General features: G+C 44.6%; 1 protein-coding gene across 1 annotated transcript in view; it reads right to left on the bottom strand.

The window, feature by feature from the left end:
- ZNF704 (zinc finger protein 704) overlaps positions 1 to 10745 on the bottom strand; it is an 87546-nt gene extending 76801 nt beyond the window's left edge. Inside the window, exon 1 of the mRNA XM_066179713.1 lies at positions 10372 to 10745. Within this exon, the coding sequence (XP_066035810.1) occupies positions 10372 to 10647 (276 nt within the window). The 5' untranslated portion in view covers positions 10648 to 10745. The remainder of the gene's footprint in view (positions 1 to 10371) is intronic.
- Positions 10746 to 18201: the final 7456 nt, after the last annotated feature.

Genomic DNA, 18201 nt, shown 5'->3' with positions numbered 1-18201 from the left:
GCTGGTCGTCTCTGGGGAAGCCTAAAAACCCCTGGAATTGGAGACAAAACCAAGCATGCTAATGTGGGGTAGCAGGAAAGTTTAAATAAACCTTTTTCTGTTCTTATTTCTGTTACATTACTAGATGTACTTACAAGCTGCAAGTAGTGAGTAACATCAAACCAGGTTCCCACTGCACTGACTGAAGTTCTGAAACCTCATGCCAAGGTATTTTCAATGGTATGCCTATGAATATCTATTTTCTATGAAATGGTGATTTTACTTGTAAGATGCAAAAAGGGTCCTAGAACCCAGTGGTAAAGTACCTACTGTCTTTGCTGCCCCCAGTTTTGATTCTGTCTAGATTAAAAAGTTGTACACAATAGCTTATGTAGCTTGATACAGCCTTGTGTATGGACTGTCTTAAAGATATATCAATATGGCCTTTACTAGCTGAATTTAATGTGCAAATAAAATATCTTTTAACTATTTCAAGACCACTGCTGAAAATGTACTCAAGACACTCCCCTTGTTTCTCTCTTCATCTATGAGCTGGTGGTCTGGGATCAGGAAGGATGGCAGCAGCTCAAAGAAGTACTACCACTTCTGTAATCTCATTCAGGATCGAGCAAGTAAGAGCGCACAAAAAACAAACTACAGAGGCAGTGGGGAACTCCCCAAACTTAGTAAAAGGTTTTGGAAATTCTGTCTCTTGGCTCCTCAGTAAAAAAAACCTTGACAGGTTCATCTGCATTTGAAAGCCCTCCTCCTCTTGACTGGACAGAGATATATAGCAGGATATTTTTAGTGAAAATAAAACCAGGTTGGCTTTATTTTCAAGATCTCTTGCAATTAAAATGCAGAGGTGTGAGATTTCTGAGGTCAAAAGTTATTGTCAGACTTTGAAAACAGCTACCTGAGACGAGATACTGCAGATCTTAGATCACTTAAAACAGTATGGAAATGCAATCCATTTCCCTTTACGTCCTGGGACTTCACTCTTTTTTTACTTGTTTGTTTAAATTATAGCATTTCAGTGAAATTAAACCAAGGTAGTTCTCAGATGTATGCAACTGTTTTACTTCTGAATGAAATAGGTGCCGTGAATGAAAGGGCCAGTACTGATCCCTCATGCTGAAAGCCTGGAGGAGGTATTACAAGACAAAAATTAAGCACAAGTCCTTATCTCCTCTAACAGATCTTGAAAGTAGAAAGCATGATCCCTCAGTGATCCCTCCGCAGAGTAGAACAAGCAAGAAGCACAGCCTCTAGTAGCAGATTCTCTCAAGTCTGGGTTCAGCTGGAGACAAAAACAATGTAGCAGTTTTTTTGTTCAGATTAGGAGAGGTGCCAAAAAAATGAGTTTATTTTTGTGTCTGACTGTACAATAAACAGTATCACAGAGTTACAACTCATTACCCTGGAAGCAACAGAATAACATCAGTAAAAACACACCGAGGCTAAAGGCGACCTTTTCCAGCTGCTCCAGAAAACATGCCCTCTATCAAACCACTACAGGCATGTACTAATCTCAGGAGAGAAAAGCCTTCACAAAGAACCTGAAGGACCATCAGACCCAAAGGTAAGCACAGTCCAACAGCCACATGGCTTCTGTCTTCTAAAGGATGAAGGCTTGCTCCCTTTCTAACCATCTCTTTCCTTCAAATGCCTCTCCTAGCTGTCATCCTATCTTTTCCTCTATCACGATACTTGGCAATCCCTTCTTTGATCCACCATAACTGAAGGACACCAGAGAGTCTACAGACACTGCTGCATGTGTTTTCCACTGTTTCAGTAGCCCACAAAAACACACAATATATTCTGGCACAAGCACAAAGCTGCCGGTGAGTAACTGGGAGCTGGAGGAAAGACAGAAGGACAGAGAGGGGAATACTTGACCCTTTCTGGAACTGATGGAACACAAATTCCACAAACTCTGTCTGTTTCATCCAGTGCCCAGGCACAACGCACTCTATGCCACCCATGCTGCTGCTCCAGCAGATGGACCTACCAGCACAGAAAAAGAAACACCTGCAAGACCAACCACTTCCCTCCTGCTCTGAGAAAGTAAGGACAATTGTCTGAAACGGTGTTAGTCACACATGTTGAAGCAAAATATCACTGTAAATCCTTAGCAACCAGCAATTCACCCTTGCAATTTCACTGCCTTTTCTGTATAGCTCTGTGAACCAGATGTGAATGGCTTTCCAGGGCCTTATGGATCACCACTGACCTAAAAGCAGCAAGGACTGCATCACAGTGCTCTCTTTAAACTATTTTAAAGTAGAAAAAATAGATTATTGTCCTCTGGAAGTACTCACATTTCCCATCACTGCATTATAGAAAGCAAACTGTTGAGAAATTTGAGGTAAAAAGCATTTTGGATCCAAAGAGAGCTTTTTACACCTTTTAAAAGGGATATGCATATATACATAAAAGATCAGGTTGGCTCAAATGTTTATCTTGCCAGCTTTACAAAGTCCAGTTTATAGAAGGTGATTGTACAATTTGCTCTCTATGTCAGTATGATGTAGGCATCAACCACCTTATCTGCTGAAGCAGAAAATAAAATTTAATCCAATCTTGACTGCTTGTTTTAAGAACACTGCCCATCTAAAGTTCAAATAATCTTTTATTCACCATGTAAAAAAATACATTAAAGATGGTAAAACACTGTATAATTTCACACATCAGTATCTGATCACTGAGGCATTTTACCTTCCCTCTGATTCTGTGTTTAGTGATCATAACAGTCTTTTACAATTATTAGGACCACTATGAAAAGGTTTTAGATTATTAGTAGATTCACACTTGTGTTCAATTAATTGGGCTGAAATCCTAAATCTGTTTAAACTAGCAGGACTTTTCCATCAACTTCAGCTGGGTCAGGATTTTATGGAAATTAGACTCTGTATGTTTTGCAAAAACACAGACAAAAAGATCTGTATTTTTATTCAAGGTTCAAGCAACAGAAGTTGTTCAGTTTCCTGTCTTCATTAGTTTTGTTGTCAAACAACAAATACCACCCACACATGTACTTTTTAATACAATAAGACAAATGTCACTGCAATAATCATTTGAGATTGGAAAGTTTGGCAAGATGCCAGAGTAGTGAAAGTGATCCCATCACAGATTGTTCAGCAGCAGCAGTGCTAACATTAAAATCCTATGTGCTCTGCTCAGCAACATGCTACAACGAAAAACATGAACCCAAGTTCATGAAACCAAAGCTGATTCCCAGAGGAGCTAATGAACGTTCTTTTCATTCACCTTATATTTCCTGATCCATTTTTGTAAATAAACAAAAACACTTAAAAGTTTCTCTTTTAACCTATTGTCCTTCTGTAGTCTTTGGGCTGGCCTTAAGCTGCAGTATTAGTCAAGCTGCTCACTATTTTTAGAAATAAGCAATTCAGTAAATCACTTGAAAGTATTATACAGCCAATGGGGACTCATTCTGAGGGAATTTAAAAAAAAAAAAAAGCATCATTGCTCAATCCACAGCAGTATTTACAGAGCAGACACCAGCAAGGACCAGTATGCTCCTGGCTGGCCAAGCAGCCAAGCTCTCATCTTCGAGGCACCAATTTATCCCACAGTCTAGTAAGAGCTCTCTGGTGCTCTTTTAACACTGGAATTTCAAATCTAGCAGCTGGAAAAACAGAGTACGACTTGAGGGTTCAAAGCTGATTTACAGGATTCTTAGAATTCTCTGTAACCTTGGGTCTGAAGAAAGCTTGGAAGAGCACAGGATCAACAAAGGCACAGATGGTCTGTGCATCTGCACTTGTCACAGGACACGTTACAAATGTTAATTACCAGCCCATGAAAAGCACTTTCTCAATACTTAGTTTTCAGATGAAAAAATATGTCACTTCTATCTCCAAGGAAGACCCAGGGAACTACAGGCTGGCTGGTCACCCTCACCTTGATCCCTGGGAAGCGATCACAGTACAGGGAGGAGTGGGTGGGGTGATACACCTGACAGTCATGCTGCCAACCCAGAGAAACCTCGACAGGTTAGAGAAATGAGCCAACAGGAACCTCAAGAAACCCAGCCAGGGGAAATGTGAAGTCCTGGACCTAGGAAGGGACAATCCCAGGCACTAGTTTGCACCCAGTTGGAAAACAGCTTTGTAGAAAAGGCCCTGGGTTCCCAGTGGACACCAAACTGAACATGAGCCAGCAGGGAGCCCTTGTGGCAAAAAGCTGAACCATGTCCTGGCCTGCATTAGACAAAGCATTGACAGCAGGTGGAGGGAGGTGATCCTGCCCCCTCTACTAAGGCACTGGAGAGGCCACACCTGGAATGACAGGTTCAGTTCTGGGATGCCAAATACAGTAAAGACATGGACATACCAAAGGCCATGCAGCAAAAGGCCACCTGAATGATTTCAACATGGAGAAGAGAAGGCTTTGGAGAAACCTCATTACAGTCTCCCAGCACCTCAAGTGGACTTACACAAAGGAGGGAGAGGGACTTTTTATATGGGCAGATAGTGACAGGACAAAGAGTGACAGTTTTTAAATGAAAAGAGGGCATGTTTAGAGTAGCTGTTAGGAAGAAATTCTTTACTCAGAGGGTGGTGAAGCACTGGAATAGGTGTCCAGAAAAGGCCAGGTTGGGTGGAGCTCTGAGCAACCTGGTCTAGTCAGTGAGTGACATCCCTGCCCATGGCAAGAGGCTTGGAACTAAGTTATCTTTAAGGTGCCTTCCCTTCCAAACTGTTCTATGATTCTGTGATTAAGAGACTGAATTGTCTCTCCTATGAACAGAGCTGGGACTTTTCAGCCAGGAGAAGGGAGGACTTAGGGGAATCTTCAAAATGTCTAGAAAGGCCTGAATGGAGAGAACACAGAGCCAGGCTCTTCTCAGTGGTGCCCAGCCCCAGGACCAGAGGCAATGGTCACACACTGAAATACAGGAGGTTCCCACTGAACATCAGGAAACACTTCTTCCTCGTGAGGGTGACCCAGCACTCAAACAGGTTGCCCAAACAGGCTGTGGAGTCTCCCTCCTTGAAGATGATATTCAAAACCCATTTGGACATGTCCTGGGCAATCAGCTCTACATGACCCTACGGGAGCTGGGGGGTTGGGCCAGGTGATTTCCCAGGGTCCCTTCCAAACTCAAACATTCTGTGACAGAGACTGAGCAGCACATCTCTGTCCACTGGCATGTACTGAATACCTAAAGGCTGTCAACTGATCACTCTCAACTGACCTCATTCTAGACCAAAAGAAATATAACAAATAAAGATCATAACTGTCAGTGGCTTCACTTTAATGTAGTTACAGTTTTCTAATACAATTCCTTTTAGAGGCAAAGTGATTTCATCTTGTCTGTGTCCATCCAAACAACAACAACAAAATTACATGAAAAAATCCTCAGCAAATTAATCCCATTCATTTTTTATTAGGGGAGAGTGGAGGAAAAAATATTATCTTACTTTCTCACCACCCTCAGCTCTGTGTCCAGTAATCCATATTGTGTATAAACATCTAAATTTTTTCAAAAAGAAGAAAAGAAAAAAATCCCAAGTCAAGCCACAAATTTTCCACACCAACCTCACTAGACAAGTTTTCACTCAAGAACAACAAGAAACTGAACAAAGTTTGAAATTTAAAAATTAATTAGATTTATCTACTCACAAAAATATGGCTAAGCTGCTGGTGTTTATCTGCCTCTCTTGTCTCACCCCTTAGTTGTTCCTCACAGTCCATTGGTGTCCATTCATATCTCATGTTACTCTTTGCAGAAGTGGGCAGACCAGGATCATGCTTGTTCTGAGTTGTACACAGCTTAGCCTAATAGGCTCCAAGTTCAGGACATGAGTTCTGGTGTTCTAATAACTAGCAGTATTTACAAAAATGACATTATCATTATTAGTCTGAAAGGGAACATTTAATTTTCCTCTTAAGTTCCTAATCTGTCTTGCAAGGTCTTTCCTTCACTAAGCAAATCTAGTATTTGAAGCTTGTATTTTGCAAGCTGCCTCTTAAAATACATTTGCACACACATATGAAAAATAAATTAAATAACACTTTGCTAATCAAGCAGGAAAACCCACTTTTTTTTTTCCCACAATGAGTATATAGTCCATTCAAACAGCAAAGCTGAAAGTCTGAAGGACAGCGATGAATTCACACCTTTAGAAAGAAGAGGCAAAAGAGAAGAGAGTGAATTCAATGCAGCTGAACAACACATAACTAAAAGGCAACTGATTTCTTCCACACAAGCTCTAAAGATTCTTCTGCATCCCACATATCACACAGATGTCTTTATCTTTATAAAACAAAAAAAAAGGGTGAAAAAATCAACCCAAAACGTAACACACCACAAAAACTGTGCCCAAAAGCATAACTTTTCATGTACTCCTATCAATGTCTGCCATCCCCACTCTGAAAGCTCTGGGGCAGACTTGTACATGCTCCTGACTTTGTGCCCATCATAAATTTCACTTCACAAGGTGGGCAAAAGTGAGGACAACGTTAAAGTGTAAGCATGAAGTTAAAGTCTTGCTTACACTGCTTGGGTTTTTTGCATTCCTCCACCATCACTGCACAACTCTCCGGGCCTTTAGTTTTCAGACTCTTCATCATTTTGGGAGCTATGTATTTGCAGGATCAAATCCACTTTCTGGGAAATTCATCCTTCTGAACTACGAAGAGGTGCTCACAAACAAGCCAGTATCTGGAACAGGTAGTTCCATGGGTGAGGAACAGGTGCAGCGCCCACAGTCAGCTGGATTAGGAATGTCCTGTGTCCGTACTCTTAGCCTGGGGACAGAAACTGGGCTGGATATAAACTGGCAACTCAACAGATCTGAACAGAAGAAAGTACTAACCCCTTTACTATTTGTAACAGTAGAGAAAACATTGCAACATGATGGCATGTTATCACAAGCCCATGCTCACTACTAGCCCACACTCACAATCATAGACAGCACTCTAATGGTTTACAGACAAATTAGCATAATTCTGCTATTTACAGCGGAGTTTTCTTCAAAGTATCTGAAAGAAGTCAGCATTGGAGACTGCTGATGGACTCTACTTCAAAATTCCTTTCCCTACCATCACATTCAGCAGTTTCCACAGACTGCATTAACCCCAGCATGGTACTAACATGGCTGTTTGTGATATCTGAACTAGGCTGCATACAAAAGATGAATTAAACAGGACTGCAAATTAACCCACGCTTCAAGACAAAGTACTAGCAATTACACTACTTATACTTTTTCATCTCATTTCAAATGGCTGAAAATCCAAATGCAGCCAAAGCAAATATAGGCTGCACAAAAAAGAGTTTCACATGCAAAATGAGTCTGCATAATCAGCACCTTGGTGTAATTCGTTTCCATACAGAGATTAATGAACTAGTTCTGACAAAGTAAGAAAACACAGCACTTCTCAACAAGGCTTTACAGGCTCTCCAAGACTCTCTGGCTATTCTGCCATTATCCACCAGCCACACACAGCACACTCCTGGCCTTTTCCAGCACGGTAGCATAGCAGGGGAGAAAAAGCAACAAAAACATTCTCCAGTGTTCTCCTCCAGGACAGCTACATAACTACAGCAACAAAAGACACGATTTTTGTATCTTACCCATGACCACCAGTCTCTCTTTTTTGTCATATATGTTCTCCCCTTCCACAACTTCAGAAACTGGAGAAATAATATTTATCTTTATAAGTACTTCTTCCTCTCTATCCCCATGTTTAAGAGTGAGGGTAAAAACCAGACTACCAAAGGTGCAGCCACACAGTGGACTTCTTTCTGGAGTAGAAAATATAGCTGTAAGACCTAATAGTGCTAGTACTTTGCTGATTTTGACTAGTGGACCAAATTCTCAGGCACCTTTTAACAATATTAATTCCATCTGACCCTATGATGCTTTCATCCATGTATCACAGGCAGTCCACAGAAGTGACTTTGTTGCAAGCCCCTGAAACCTCTGGCTTTAAAATGCCATTCCACCCAAGGGCACAGACACCAAGTGTACATGTGAATACACACCTGAACACCATGTGATGCTTCTGAATTGCATTATCCAGATAGCATATACTGCAATACCCAGATCACTTTGCTTTCAAGTCCAAATAAGTTCTGAAGCTCATTAGGATTTCTCTTATTATGAAGAGTGTTGGTCACTGCAGCAATTTATGGCATCTCTCAGGTGTGGACACCCCTTCAATTTACTTTGCTCCAAGTCCCCAATTCAGAAGCCCAGGTCTGGGAGTCCAGTGCTGCTGACTCCATGCCACTTCTGTATTTGGAAGGAATTCCAGCTGACAAATCACAAACTGATCGTGCCAGTCCTATTGCCCTCCCAGTGCTTTGCACTTGGACCCCAGTATTCATTTTATGCCTGCTTCTCTCATTAACAGAAACACAAACTGCTTGGAAAACCCACCTTCCAACACACTCAGGGCCACATAGCCAGAGCTACTTTTGGGAAGCACGTTTGCAGTTAAGTTACTTCAGGCTTAAAAGCACTCAGAAACACAATGCCAAAGGCAGAGAAGTTTAATCTGTTGCTTTTAAATTACTTGGAAGAACCCTCCCATTGAGCTTTGAGAACTCCCACACTAACGATCTCTAAAGAAATACACAGAGATCAAAGGTAATTTATTTACAATGTTAAATTTTAAGCCCTCCTAGTTTATAATACTCAAAAGTATAAACAGAGAAAGCAGAAACCCAGCAGGTAATGACAGTTAGAAACATTCCTCTGAAGAGGGTAAATATGTGCACCTGGTTATCAATGGTGACTTGACAGTTTATTACACACACTAAAAGTAGACTAACGGGCATTACTACACTCATCTCACCTATAAGGTAGGTTTACTATTCAAGGAAGTAAATACATGCAAGTACAATGTTTTTCTATGTACACATACTACGAAGTGTGAGGCAGAAACACCAGCAACCTCTAACAGTCCTACTACCTGAAATCAAGTCGAGGGTTGACAAAGAGGTCAGTACACTCCCACACTATATGCAGATTATACCTGCGTAATCCAGTTATATTTCAGTTTATTGTGCTCCACTTAAGAATTTCACTCTTTTTTCTTATAAGGTACACATAGGAAGTTCCTCTACCACTTAAGGCTTTCATTACTAAGGGGAGAATGATGGGACCAGAAGCCCATTCTGGTGCTCTAAGGCTACCACTCAAGCGTCAAGCGTTGGTTCTGTAGCAACAAAGTTGTTTCAGCCTGTCAGGCCTCAGTACCACGGATGGTCTGACCCAGACACTGTAACACTGTAACAGACACTGTAATCCAGACACTGTAACCACAACTCAAGGCATTTGACAGACTCAGTGAAGAGCTACAGTCCAACAACCCAACTGCGTCAGACTGATTCTCTCAGTGCTGCAACAAAACTGCTCTGAAGTAAATATGGGGGTAACTTGCATTTCTGCTGCTATTTTCCTTTGTGTGTTATTTGTTTTGAATTTGTTTCCTTCTTCTTCCCCCGTCTGTAGATACAGGAAAGACCCCAGAGGTAATACAGCACTCCTAATTATCCAACCCTGAACTCCTAATAAGTAAGAATTATTACCTAGATTGAAAAAAAAATAAAAATCAATTCAAATGGGTGCCCTTTAAACTTTCATACACATTTATTTTCCAAAACCAGTGCACCTCTATCACACGAATCCGCTATAGTACTATACATAGACTTAATCCTACTATCCTCGTTATCCCAAGAGAAAAATAATTACAGAAAACGCTTCATAATAAAATCATTAAGCCTACATCTGCGGGATGCCAGCCAGTGGGTGTGTTCATCAGGTTGTTCCAAACCGCACGGATTTCAGCACACTGCCCGCGCACGCTTCGATGGGATTTGAATCGGGCCTCTGCACAGAAGGGCTGCATTCCTAAACTTTCCACAGGTCTCCCACCCAGGCCTCCTGACCACGGCCACCCGCGCTCGCAGGAGCCCTGCCCGGCCCCGGCGGCTCGCACGGCCCACAGACACGGCCCGCAGGCACAGCTCTGCGAACAGCTCTGCGCACACGGCCGGGCTGAACATCCTTCCAACCCCCGCCAGCCGCGCGCTTCGCCCAGCCAAGTCTCCACTCCCAATGCTACAACTCCTTCAGCCCCCGGTGGCTCCCCACACCCCCGCCCGCTTTCAGCCAGCCGCCCCCGCCGCCCGCTTCGCCGGGGACTTGCTGAGGGCCGGCCGGCCCGCCCGCCGTCGGAGTCCCCCGCAGCCTCCCGGCGCCAGCCCGCTCCCAGCGCCGCCGCGAGCCCCAGGCCGCCTCCGGCTCTCGCCGGCCCTGCCCGGGACACCGGCCGGCCCGGCCCGCCTCACCGGCCCCGCAGCCCCGCGCGGGCCCCTCTACCACCCCCGCCCCGCGCCCTCCCGGGACGCACCTTAAGGCTCCCCCGGAGGGGGCCCTTGCCGTGGCCGGCCAGCGCCGGGGGGGCGCTCCCCAGGCCGCCCTCCTCCTCCTCCTCTTCCTCCTCCACCTCAACCACCACGTCCTCGTCTTCGTCCTCTTCCTCCAGCGCCGCAGCGGAGCCCTCCCGCCGGGGCGGCCTCCAGGCGCTCTCGGGCTTGGGGGGCCGGACCGCGTCCACCTGCGGCGCCGCCGCGCTCAGCCGCCGGCTGCCCATGCTGGAGCGCTTGGCCAAGCGCCGAGCCTGCATGGTGCCTCCGCCCGGCCGGCCCGGCCCGGCCGCCTCCCGCCGCGCTCAGCCCCGGCCGCGGGCAGCGGCCCCGCCGAGGTGCCCAAGGGGCGGCGGCGGCGCTCACCGGGGGGCGGCGGTGGGTTTGTGCGGCGGGCGCGCCGCGGCCATGGGGGCCCGCGACCGCGGCCAGGCGGGCCTGGAGCCGGCGTGGCCGCCCCGCCACTCGCCCACCTGCTCCCGGCGCCCTCCTCCTCCGCCGGCTGCCCGCCCGGCCCGGCCCGGCTGTCGGGCGCAGCGCGCGGTCCCCTCCCGCTCGCCCTTCCTCGCCGCCGCCGGTCCCCGGCGCCAAAACCCGGACTGGATTCCCGCCGGCCGCGGCTTCGCCAGGCGCGGGGCGCTGGGGCCGCGCTGCCTTCGCCCGGAGCCGCCGGCGGATTTCGCTGCCGGGCAGGCCGGCCCCCACCGCCCACCCGCCTCGCCCCGGGCGCGCCGTGCCGGGGGAGCGGCGTGCCGGGCCGGCCCTGCCCGCCCGTGCTGCGTTCACACGGCGGGAGGGCCAGGAGTGCCCGCCAGGACATTGCGGTGCTGCAGCGTGTCCAGAGAAGGGCAACAAAGCTGGAGAAGGGTCTGGAGCACAAGTCCTGTGAGGAGCGGCTGAGGGAGCTGGAGTTATTTAGCCGGGAGGAAAGGAGGCTCAGGGGGGACCTTAGTGTTCTCTACAGGTCCCTGAAAGAAGGTTGTAACCAGGTGGAGGGTGGCTTCTTCTTTCAGATAAGCAGTGACAGGACGAGAGGATAAAGTCTTAAGCTACGGCAGGGGACTTTTGGGTTGGACATCAGGAGGAATTTCTTCATAGAAAGGGTGTTTAGACATGGGACTGAGCTGCCCAGGAGAGGTGGCGGAGGGAGTCGCCGTCCCTGGAGGTGCTTAAGGAAGAACTGGAGATGGCACTTGGTACTAGAATTTAGGTGACGTCGTATTCAGTCGTACGTCGGATTCGATGATCTCAGAGGTCTTTTCCAACCTAACTGATTCTGTGACAACCTCCACCTGCAGGAAAGGCTGCCAGATTTCTCGGGCCTCAGTAAAATAAAATTATTTCACTTCTCCCCCTAAAAAAAAAAAAAAAAGATAAATGGAGAAAAATTTGAACTTTTGGAGGAAAAAACCCCGAAATGAAGAAATTGTTTGGGTTTTTTTCAAGATCAGTAATTGAAGCAGTGGTATCCATACCCTGTTGAGAAGAAAATTATCTGGAACAGTTAGGGAAATCATTTCTGGTTTAAATTCTGTGCTTTAAGTTTTTAAATACCTTTCTGAAAAGCTTTTTTTAAAAAAACTAAGTTTCTAAACAGTTTGACGTTACTGTGGCCAGCATTTAAATTTGCTAAAGGCTTCTACGCCATTCATTAATGCCTCCTGAGATTGAATTATACTTAAGATTGTCACATGCTTTTCCTAAACTCTTCCTCTGTAAGTCTTAAGTTTGCATTTACATGTTATTTTTGAGCCATATGTGGCTTTACCATCTACAAGTGAATTGCAGTCATTCCCTTCTCAGTGTTCAGTAGTTTTCTCCCTGCACATTCTGTTCTAGAGACCTGCCAACAGGCCAAATGTACACATACTGTCAGCATGGGGCCAAGCTTCACCCTAGGTTAATTCATCCCTTTCAAAAAGTAATGATTTTTTTTTAATTCTGGAATATAGCATACAGCATTTTTTAGGCAAGAAATTATACATAATACAGTACCCATTTTTCAAGAAATACTGAAATTACTTTTCATGTCAAACCATGTTAAGTTGTCTGAATTCTCTCAACCCAACCCACAACCCAGTTGGTTTTATTCATCATTTCAAGGTTTCCAGAGATCTGGGTCAAGATCCACAACAAAATTGCTGGCATATCAGGGCTTCCAGCAGTATTTCTCCCACCCCTCCAAAAGTATCTTTTCCAGATCTTTTGCCAGTGCTTTGACCAGCTGCACTGCAATGTCGGCTCAGCCCATCTCAGCAGAAAAGCAGCCAAAACTCCTGGTACATGCTGCCACAAGATGTTCTTTTTTCCTGCCCCTACATGTGTACTGAGCTTCTTGACACCTGGCTGAGCAGATCAGTCATAGTTCTTTGAAGCTGATTTTGCATAAAGGAGAGATCTGTGAAAGGAAAAAAAAAAAAAAAAAAGAGTGCTTTTTTGGTTTTATTTGTATGGTGAATGTTCAGATTTAGAGTTTATATTTGACATAATTGAGTTATGCTTAGGTTTTACCTTAAACATTAATTTCAACATGAAATTCAGTGATAGTCATAGTTCCTGATACCTTAAAGGCATGTAAATAGAATCATTCCAATACCTCTTAAGTCTTCAGATTATTTGAAATGTTTTATATCATTTGAATACTGCCTGAATCTAATTATGATCTTCTCTAGTGGCCTGTGTTCACAGTTATCTGAATTATAATTGTGTTATAAGGGTCCCATTCCTATCTGCCACATACTGGGATATATATTGAGAGACTTCCTTAACTTTATCAAAGTCCTGTATGTTTTAATTGCAGGAGAACGAGAAACAAATTTAGAAACTATATGCAGCAGGTGTGTTCTCACTGAATTGGATTATATGTGCTAGCCTGATGACCACAAATAACAGAATGGAAACCAAAGGATCTCTTGCAGAAAACAGTGGTGATAAAGGATAGCTGGGCTTGTACTGACACATCTATTAACTCCCATGACAGCTCACACTTCAGCCTCTCTTTGAACTCCCTATTCAGCCTTTTTTCCAGGTTTGTTCTGGGACCTGCTATAAGGTACAGCTAACTTGACACCTCTTGCCCCCGAGGTTTGGTGGGTGAACATAAAAGCAGAGATTGTTAACCAATTATCGGGCTTTTGGCTGTCAGTTCAACAATTGTTTCAAGAATTACTTGGCTGGGTTCTCTGTTTCTTGGGAGCATGGTGGCAGCAGGCAGAAAGGCTAAGGCATGTTCTCAGGAACACATAAAACATCCCGGGCCTGCCTGCCTGCAGGAGGATGCTCCATCCCCCAAAATGCTGACTCTTCTCCACAGGACTCCGCCAGTTCATGGCCCATCAGTTCTCAAAGCAGAGCAGGACAGCATGTGAGCTCTACAAGAGATGGTCACGGTGACAGAGGAAAAGTGTAACCAAATTCTGGCGGAGGGAGTGGTGCCAAAATAGTTTTGGGGTCCAGAGGGAATGACAATCCAGAGTTCTCTAGGCTGATGGCCCGGGCAGTCCCAGGAAGGGGTTTAGAGAAGACTGACTTTCCATTAGTAATCTGAGCTGCTAATGTTTTTTACTCCCGTTGGGTTATCAAATGCAATGAGAAGCCAGTGTTGACAACTCTACAACAGATTGGTTAAAGATTTCTAGCACTTCTCAGGCGAGCCAGATTGGAGCTGTAGTAGGAATAACTTCTCTCACAATATTTGATACAAACAAAAGATAGAAATGACTGTTTGCTCCATTTCTTCCAGTCTGTCTGGCTTACAGTATGAATGGAGTCGAAGCTGAACCCTTGCTGTCCTTCCAGTGCTTCTCAGGGGAGCTTAATTATGGAGGAAGTCAGGCAGTCCTAGATACAGTCTTCTTCTATATCTTTACATTCACAAACGGTTAAGAGTCAAACACAGGTCATAATCCACTATCACACATCAACATTTTTTGCCCGAGACACAGTCTTAGCACTCTTGGGTGATCTGCTGAACAATTCTGGCCCACAGCCATGGCCTGACATCAAGTAAATTCTTGTGATATATGGGGTAATATGGTATCACTTAGCTCAACAGAGATATCTCATGATTGTACCACAGCATAATATGCTTCTAATGTAAGTACAGGCTCTGGCTGGAATAGGAGCTGTTTACATGTCAACGATTTCCAAGCATATTAAAAGTTAATGTGCACATCCACACTCCCTTTGTGTACACAGCTCTCCAACACAGCAGAAATGTTTCAGATGCTTCTTTGCTGCCTCTAACCTTAACAATCAGTTCATACTTCCAAAAACGAAATTTCTCTCTAAAGACATATGAGACAATTTGAATGATAAGTACACATAAGCATATATCTCTCCCTTTAGAAATTCTTCTAGAGCAATCTGTGAAGGTGAATTACACTGACAGCTTTTCAGTTCACCTTGAATAATTATTGTTTAACCACTGGGCAGCCCTGTGCACCTGTCACAGAAAAAAAAACCAATCAAACTGGCTTTCCCTAGCACTGCCTTAACTACTCTGTGCTGATGAACATCAGGTGTAATTGTCTTATGATACATATTTTTCCCAAACATTTCATTTAATCCATCGTTCAGTTAAGCATTCCTCAAATTCTTAATATAATTATTTACCAGTCTGTTTGACATTTTGTTCTATTCAGCAGCTGCTACTGTGATCATGACTGCAGGCAAAGCTTGCCTGACATCACATCAAGGGAACAAGTTCCTTTTACTTCAAAAGGCAGAGATTTTCCCGTAATGCTGAAGGAGGCACTACTCTGTAACCTCCCTGCTCACTGGTCCCAGACCTGCTTCCACCGGGGACCGTCACTCAGCAATGCAGCTTCCAGCAGGGACGAGCACTAGTCACAGCTGACAAGTACTAGTATGGGTGTGCTTTAGTTTGTCTCATAGGAGCAGGTGGCTACATCAACAGCACGCATTTTATTGGACCACCCTGAATCCTGCCTCAGCTAGCTCTCCTTTTTATTTTTTCACTCTTCCCCCCCCCCCCTTTTTTTTAATATGCTTTCAAGGAAAGAATACATTTTTTGCTATTTTCTTTAATATCTGAATATTTTTCCCCTTGTCCATGAATGCCAACTTTTTATCACTAGAGGCAAGATCCCCCCTGCTCCTGCCTCCTCCCAGACTGATGCTATGCTTCAGTTCTTGCCTTTAAAAAAATCTAGCAGCAATACAAAACAAAGAAACCCTCAATTTACTGCACATTTAATCACATTTTTTTCAAATATAACCTAATCAACTAGTCATTCACTTTTCACTTTTTACTGTGCAACAAATGTATTTGTTTGAGCTTTGGTATTCAAACCAGCATGTGCACTAACTGTGTGTGTGTTCCACTTCCCTCATAATCCCAGGCATTTGAGCCCCTGCCAACTTCTTTATTCGGGGACCTGCCTTCTCCACACTCCCTTTGTAAACTTTGCATTTGTTTTGCTTTCTAGTGATCATTGAAGTTCTCACTCCAGCTGGGAGGACAGCCAGGCACCTTCAAGAACAAGGGAATGATTGACAATATTAGGCAGAAAATTGTCTACCAGATGCTGCTCAAAAGAAGAGGTGGCAACCTTCTGACCCCCTTCTCAGTACGCGAAATCATCGCTTCTGTGACACGCCTCTGCCCCACTTGTCAGCTGAGTGGGGAGCACAGGGTCACTTCTGCGTCTGGCTGTTGTGCAGTAAAATGCCACCCTGCAGACAAGGCTGTGCCTCTTCTGCATGAAGGAGGTCCCAGTGCCAGCCATGCTTTGGAATGAAGTGGAAAAATTCACCAGACATTACACATTACTTTTCAGTTACCATTCTGAAATACTGACTGGGTCTGAATAACCTTACTGGTACAGAAATGAAAGGAATTCCAGACAGTCCATCCTTGGACTGTGAGAGAATAAACAACAACCAGACCTGCACGGCTTTTTAAAAACCCCTCCCCAGAGGTCCTCCTGTCGCCATTAGTGCTTTAACACTATTTACATGTTTGTCTCTTAAAAGGTTTTGTTCTCCCCCTGAAAAAAGAGGTCAGCTCACTGGAGTTTCATGCTAGCGCTAATACAATGACTATGGTTCCCCTTTTTACAAATTAACTAGACTGAGCAAAACAAAGGCATGAACTTGGAAAAAGTAAGACTAACATTTTCCTGCTTAATTAGCTGACTCCACATGAAAATAAAGAAACCAGAGAGAAAAAACACTTTTTCTGAACAAAAGCAGTGCAGGACAAAAAACTGCAAGGAGTCTACTCTGAGGGCAGACACACAGGACACATAGGCCTCTGAAATGCAAATATTTAAGCACAAAATAGAAATAACCATATATACATAGTTGGGATTTCCTTATACACACACACACACATAGAAAAAGCTATTTGAGGGAGTTTCTCTGTTGTTTGTGCTCATTCACATGAGGTAACAGCAATGTGTGTGAATAACAATCCCTGAAATGACACCAGGATTAAAGGAAGGATATAGGAAATGAAAGATGATAATTGAAATGCTATTTTAAGCAAATGTATTCATTAGTTGTCTTAATTCAGGTGGAACTTCCCCTGCAAATTAGATTAAATATATACTAAGAAAACTGCAAGATTGGCATGTCAACTTCCTCTTTCTCACTGAAGTGTCAAAGAACTCATTGATTCTGAAAGTCAAAGCTGAATTTGCAGAGGTAGCAATTACAAAGAAAATAACTAGCTTTTCCTTTCAAAATGAACAAATTAGATCACTCAGGAAAACATAAATACTACAGGACCCATAAAACTTCTTTCAGATTCACTTTTTACAAGGAAACACCTTTGTAAATCTTGTTGGAAGCAAGAAAAAAAACAAAAACCAAACTACACAGCTGCCAGTCAACACCAGCAATAAAAATATTCACACCAATAAATTAAGCAATGGGTACGACTTTGATCATCTTGCTACCAATCATAAGATAGTATAGTTTTATTTGCCTAAGTTCTTTATCTTAGAGATGAATACTTTTCTTTGAAAAAAACCACTCCACCTTTTTTTTGCTGGCATACCACACTGACAAGGCTCCAAGTAAACGCCACTAACCAAAATTTAAGGGAAACACCAGATAGCCAGATAACTTGAGGATCACCCATACCTCAAGGATTCCTTCATCAATCAGCTGCAAGCCAGTTCACTAGCTGGAGAGGTAGGATTCATTTTCTGTGTTGCACATGTTCCTGTTTTCTAGTGAGTGCAATGGTTCATAAAAGCTAATTTTTGGTGCTGGTGGAGTTTTTCGTTTGGTTGGGTCTGGTTGTTTTGGTGTTTTTTCAGGGAAGCTCCCTGAAAAAATGGAAGTTACTCAGGAGGTTCTCCTTCCAGTCAACTCCTTGGGAGTGTTCAGAAAAACGAACAGTTCGGATCACCCGTTCTTCCCTAAAAGGCTGAATGAGACCACACCAGACTGATCGTTCGCTTTACTCGTCCGTGTTCTTTCGGGATCGAGCTGTCCCGTTCTCCGTGTGGAAACGCGGCTGACCTCTTCCTGCCTCTCCCACCCTGCTCTCCTCCATGAAGAAAAATCCCGAGTAAACAAACAAGCCACACACTCTCAGAGCTGGACAGGCACAACTGAACTGGACTAGCATGGAAGCGGGCTGTCCCCGCCGGGTTCATGCCCCTCGCTGTCACGCCGCTGGTGACGGCCGGCTCTCCGCACCGCCCCGGGTGCTGAGGGCCGGCCGAGCTGCGGCAGCCCCGGCTCCGAGCTGCGGCAGCCCCCGCTCCATGCTCCCGCCCGCGATCCTGTTCGGCTTTTGCCTCGGATTCCTGCTGCTCCTGCCGGCGGAGCGCGGCGCG

Source organism: Chamaea fasciata, unplaced genomic scaffold (genome assembly GCF_029207755.1).
Source record: "Chamaea fasciata isolate MVZ Bird 193981 ecotype frontalis unplaced genomic scaffold, bChaFas1.0.hap1 SCAF_1, whole genome shotgun sequence".
In the NCBI taxonomy this organism is placed as follows: domain Eukaryota; kingdom Metazoa; phylum Chordata; class Aves; order Passeriformes; family Sylviidae; genus Chamaea; species Chamaea fasciata.
The sequence above is the reverse complement of the archived record's forward strand: the minus strand, read 5'-3'. Positions and strand labels throughout refer to the sequence as shown.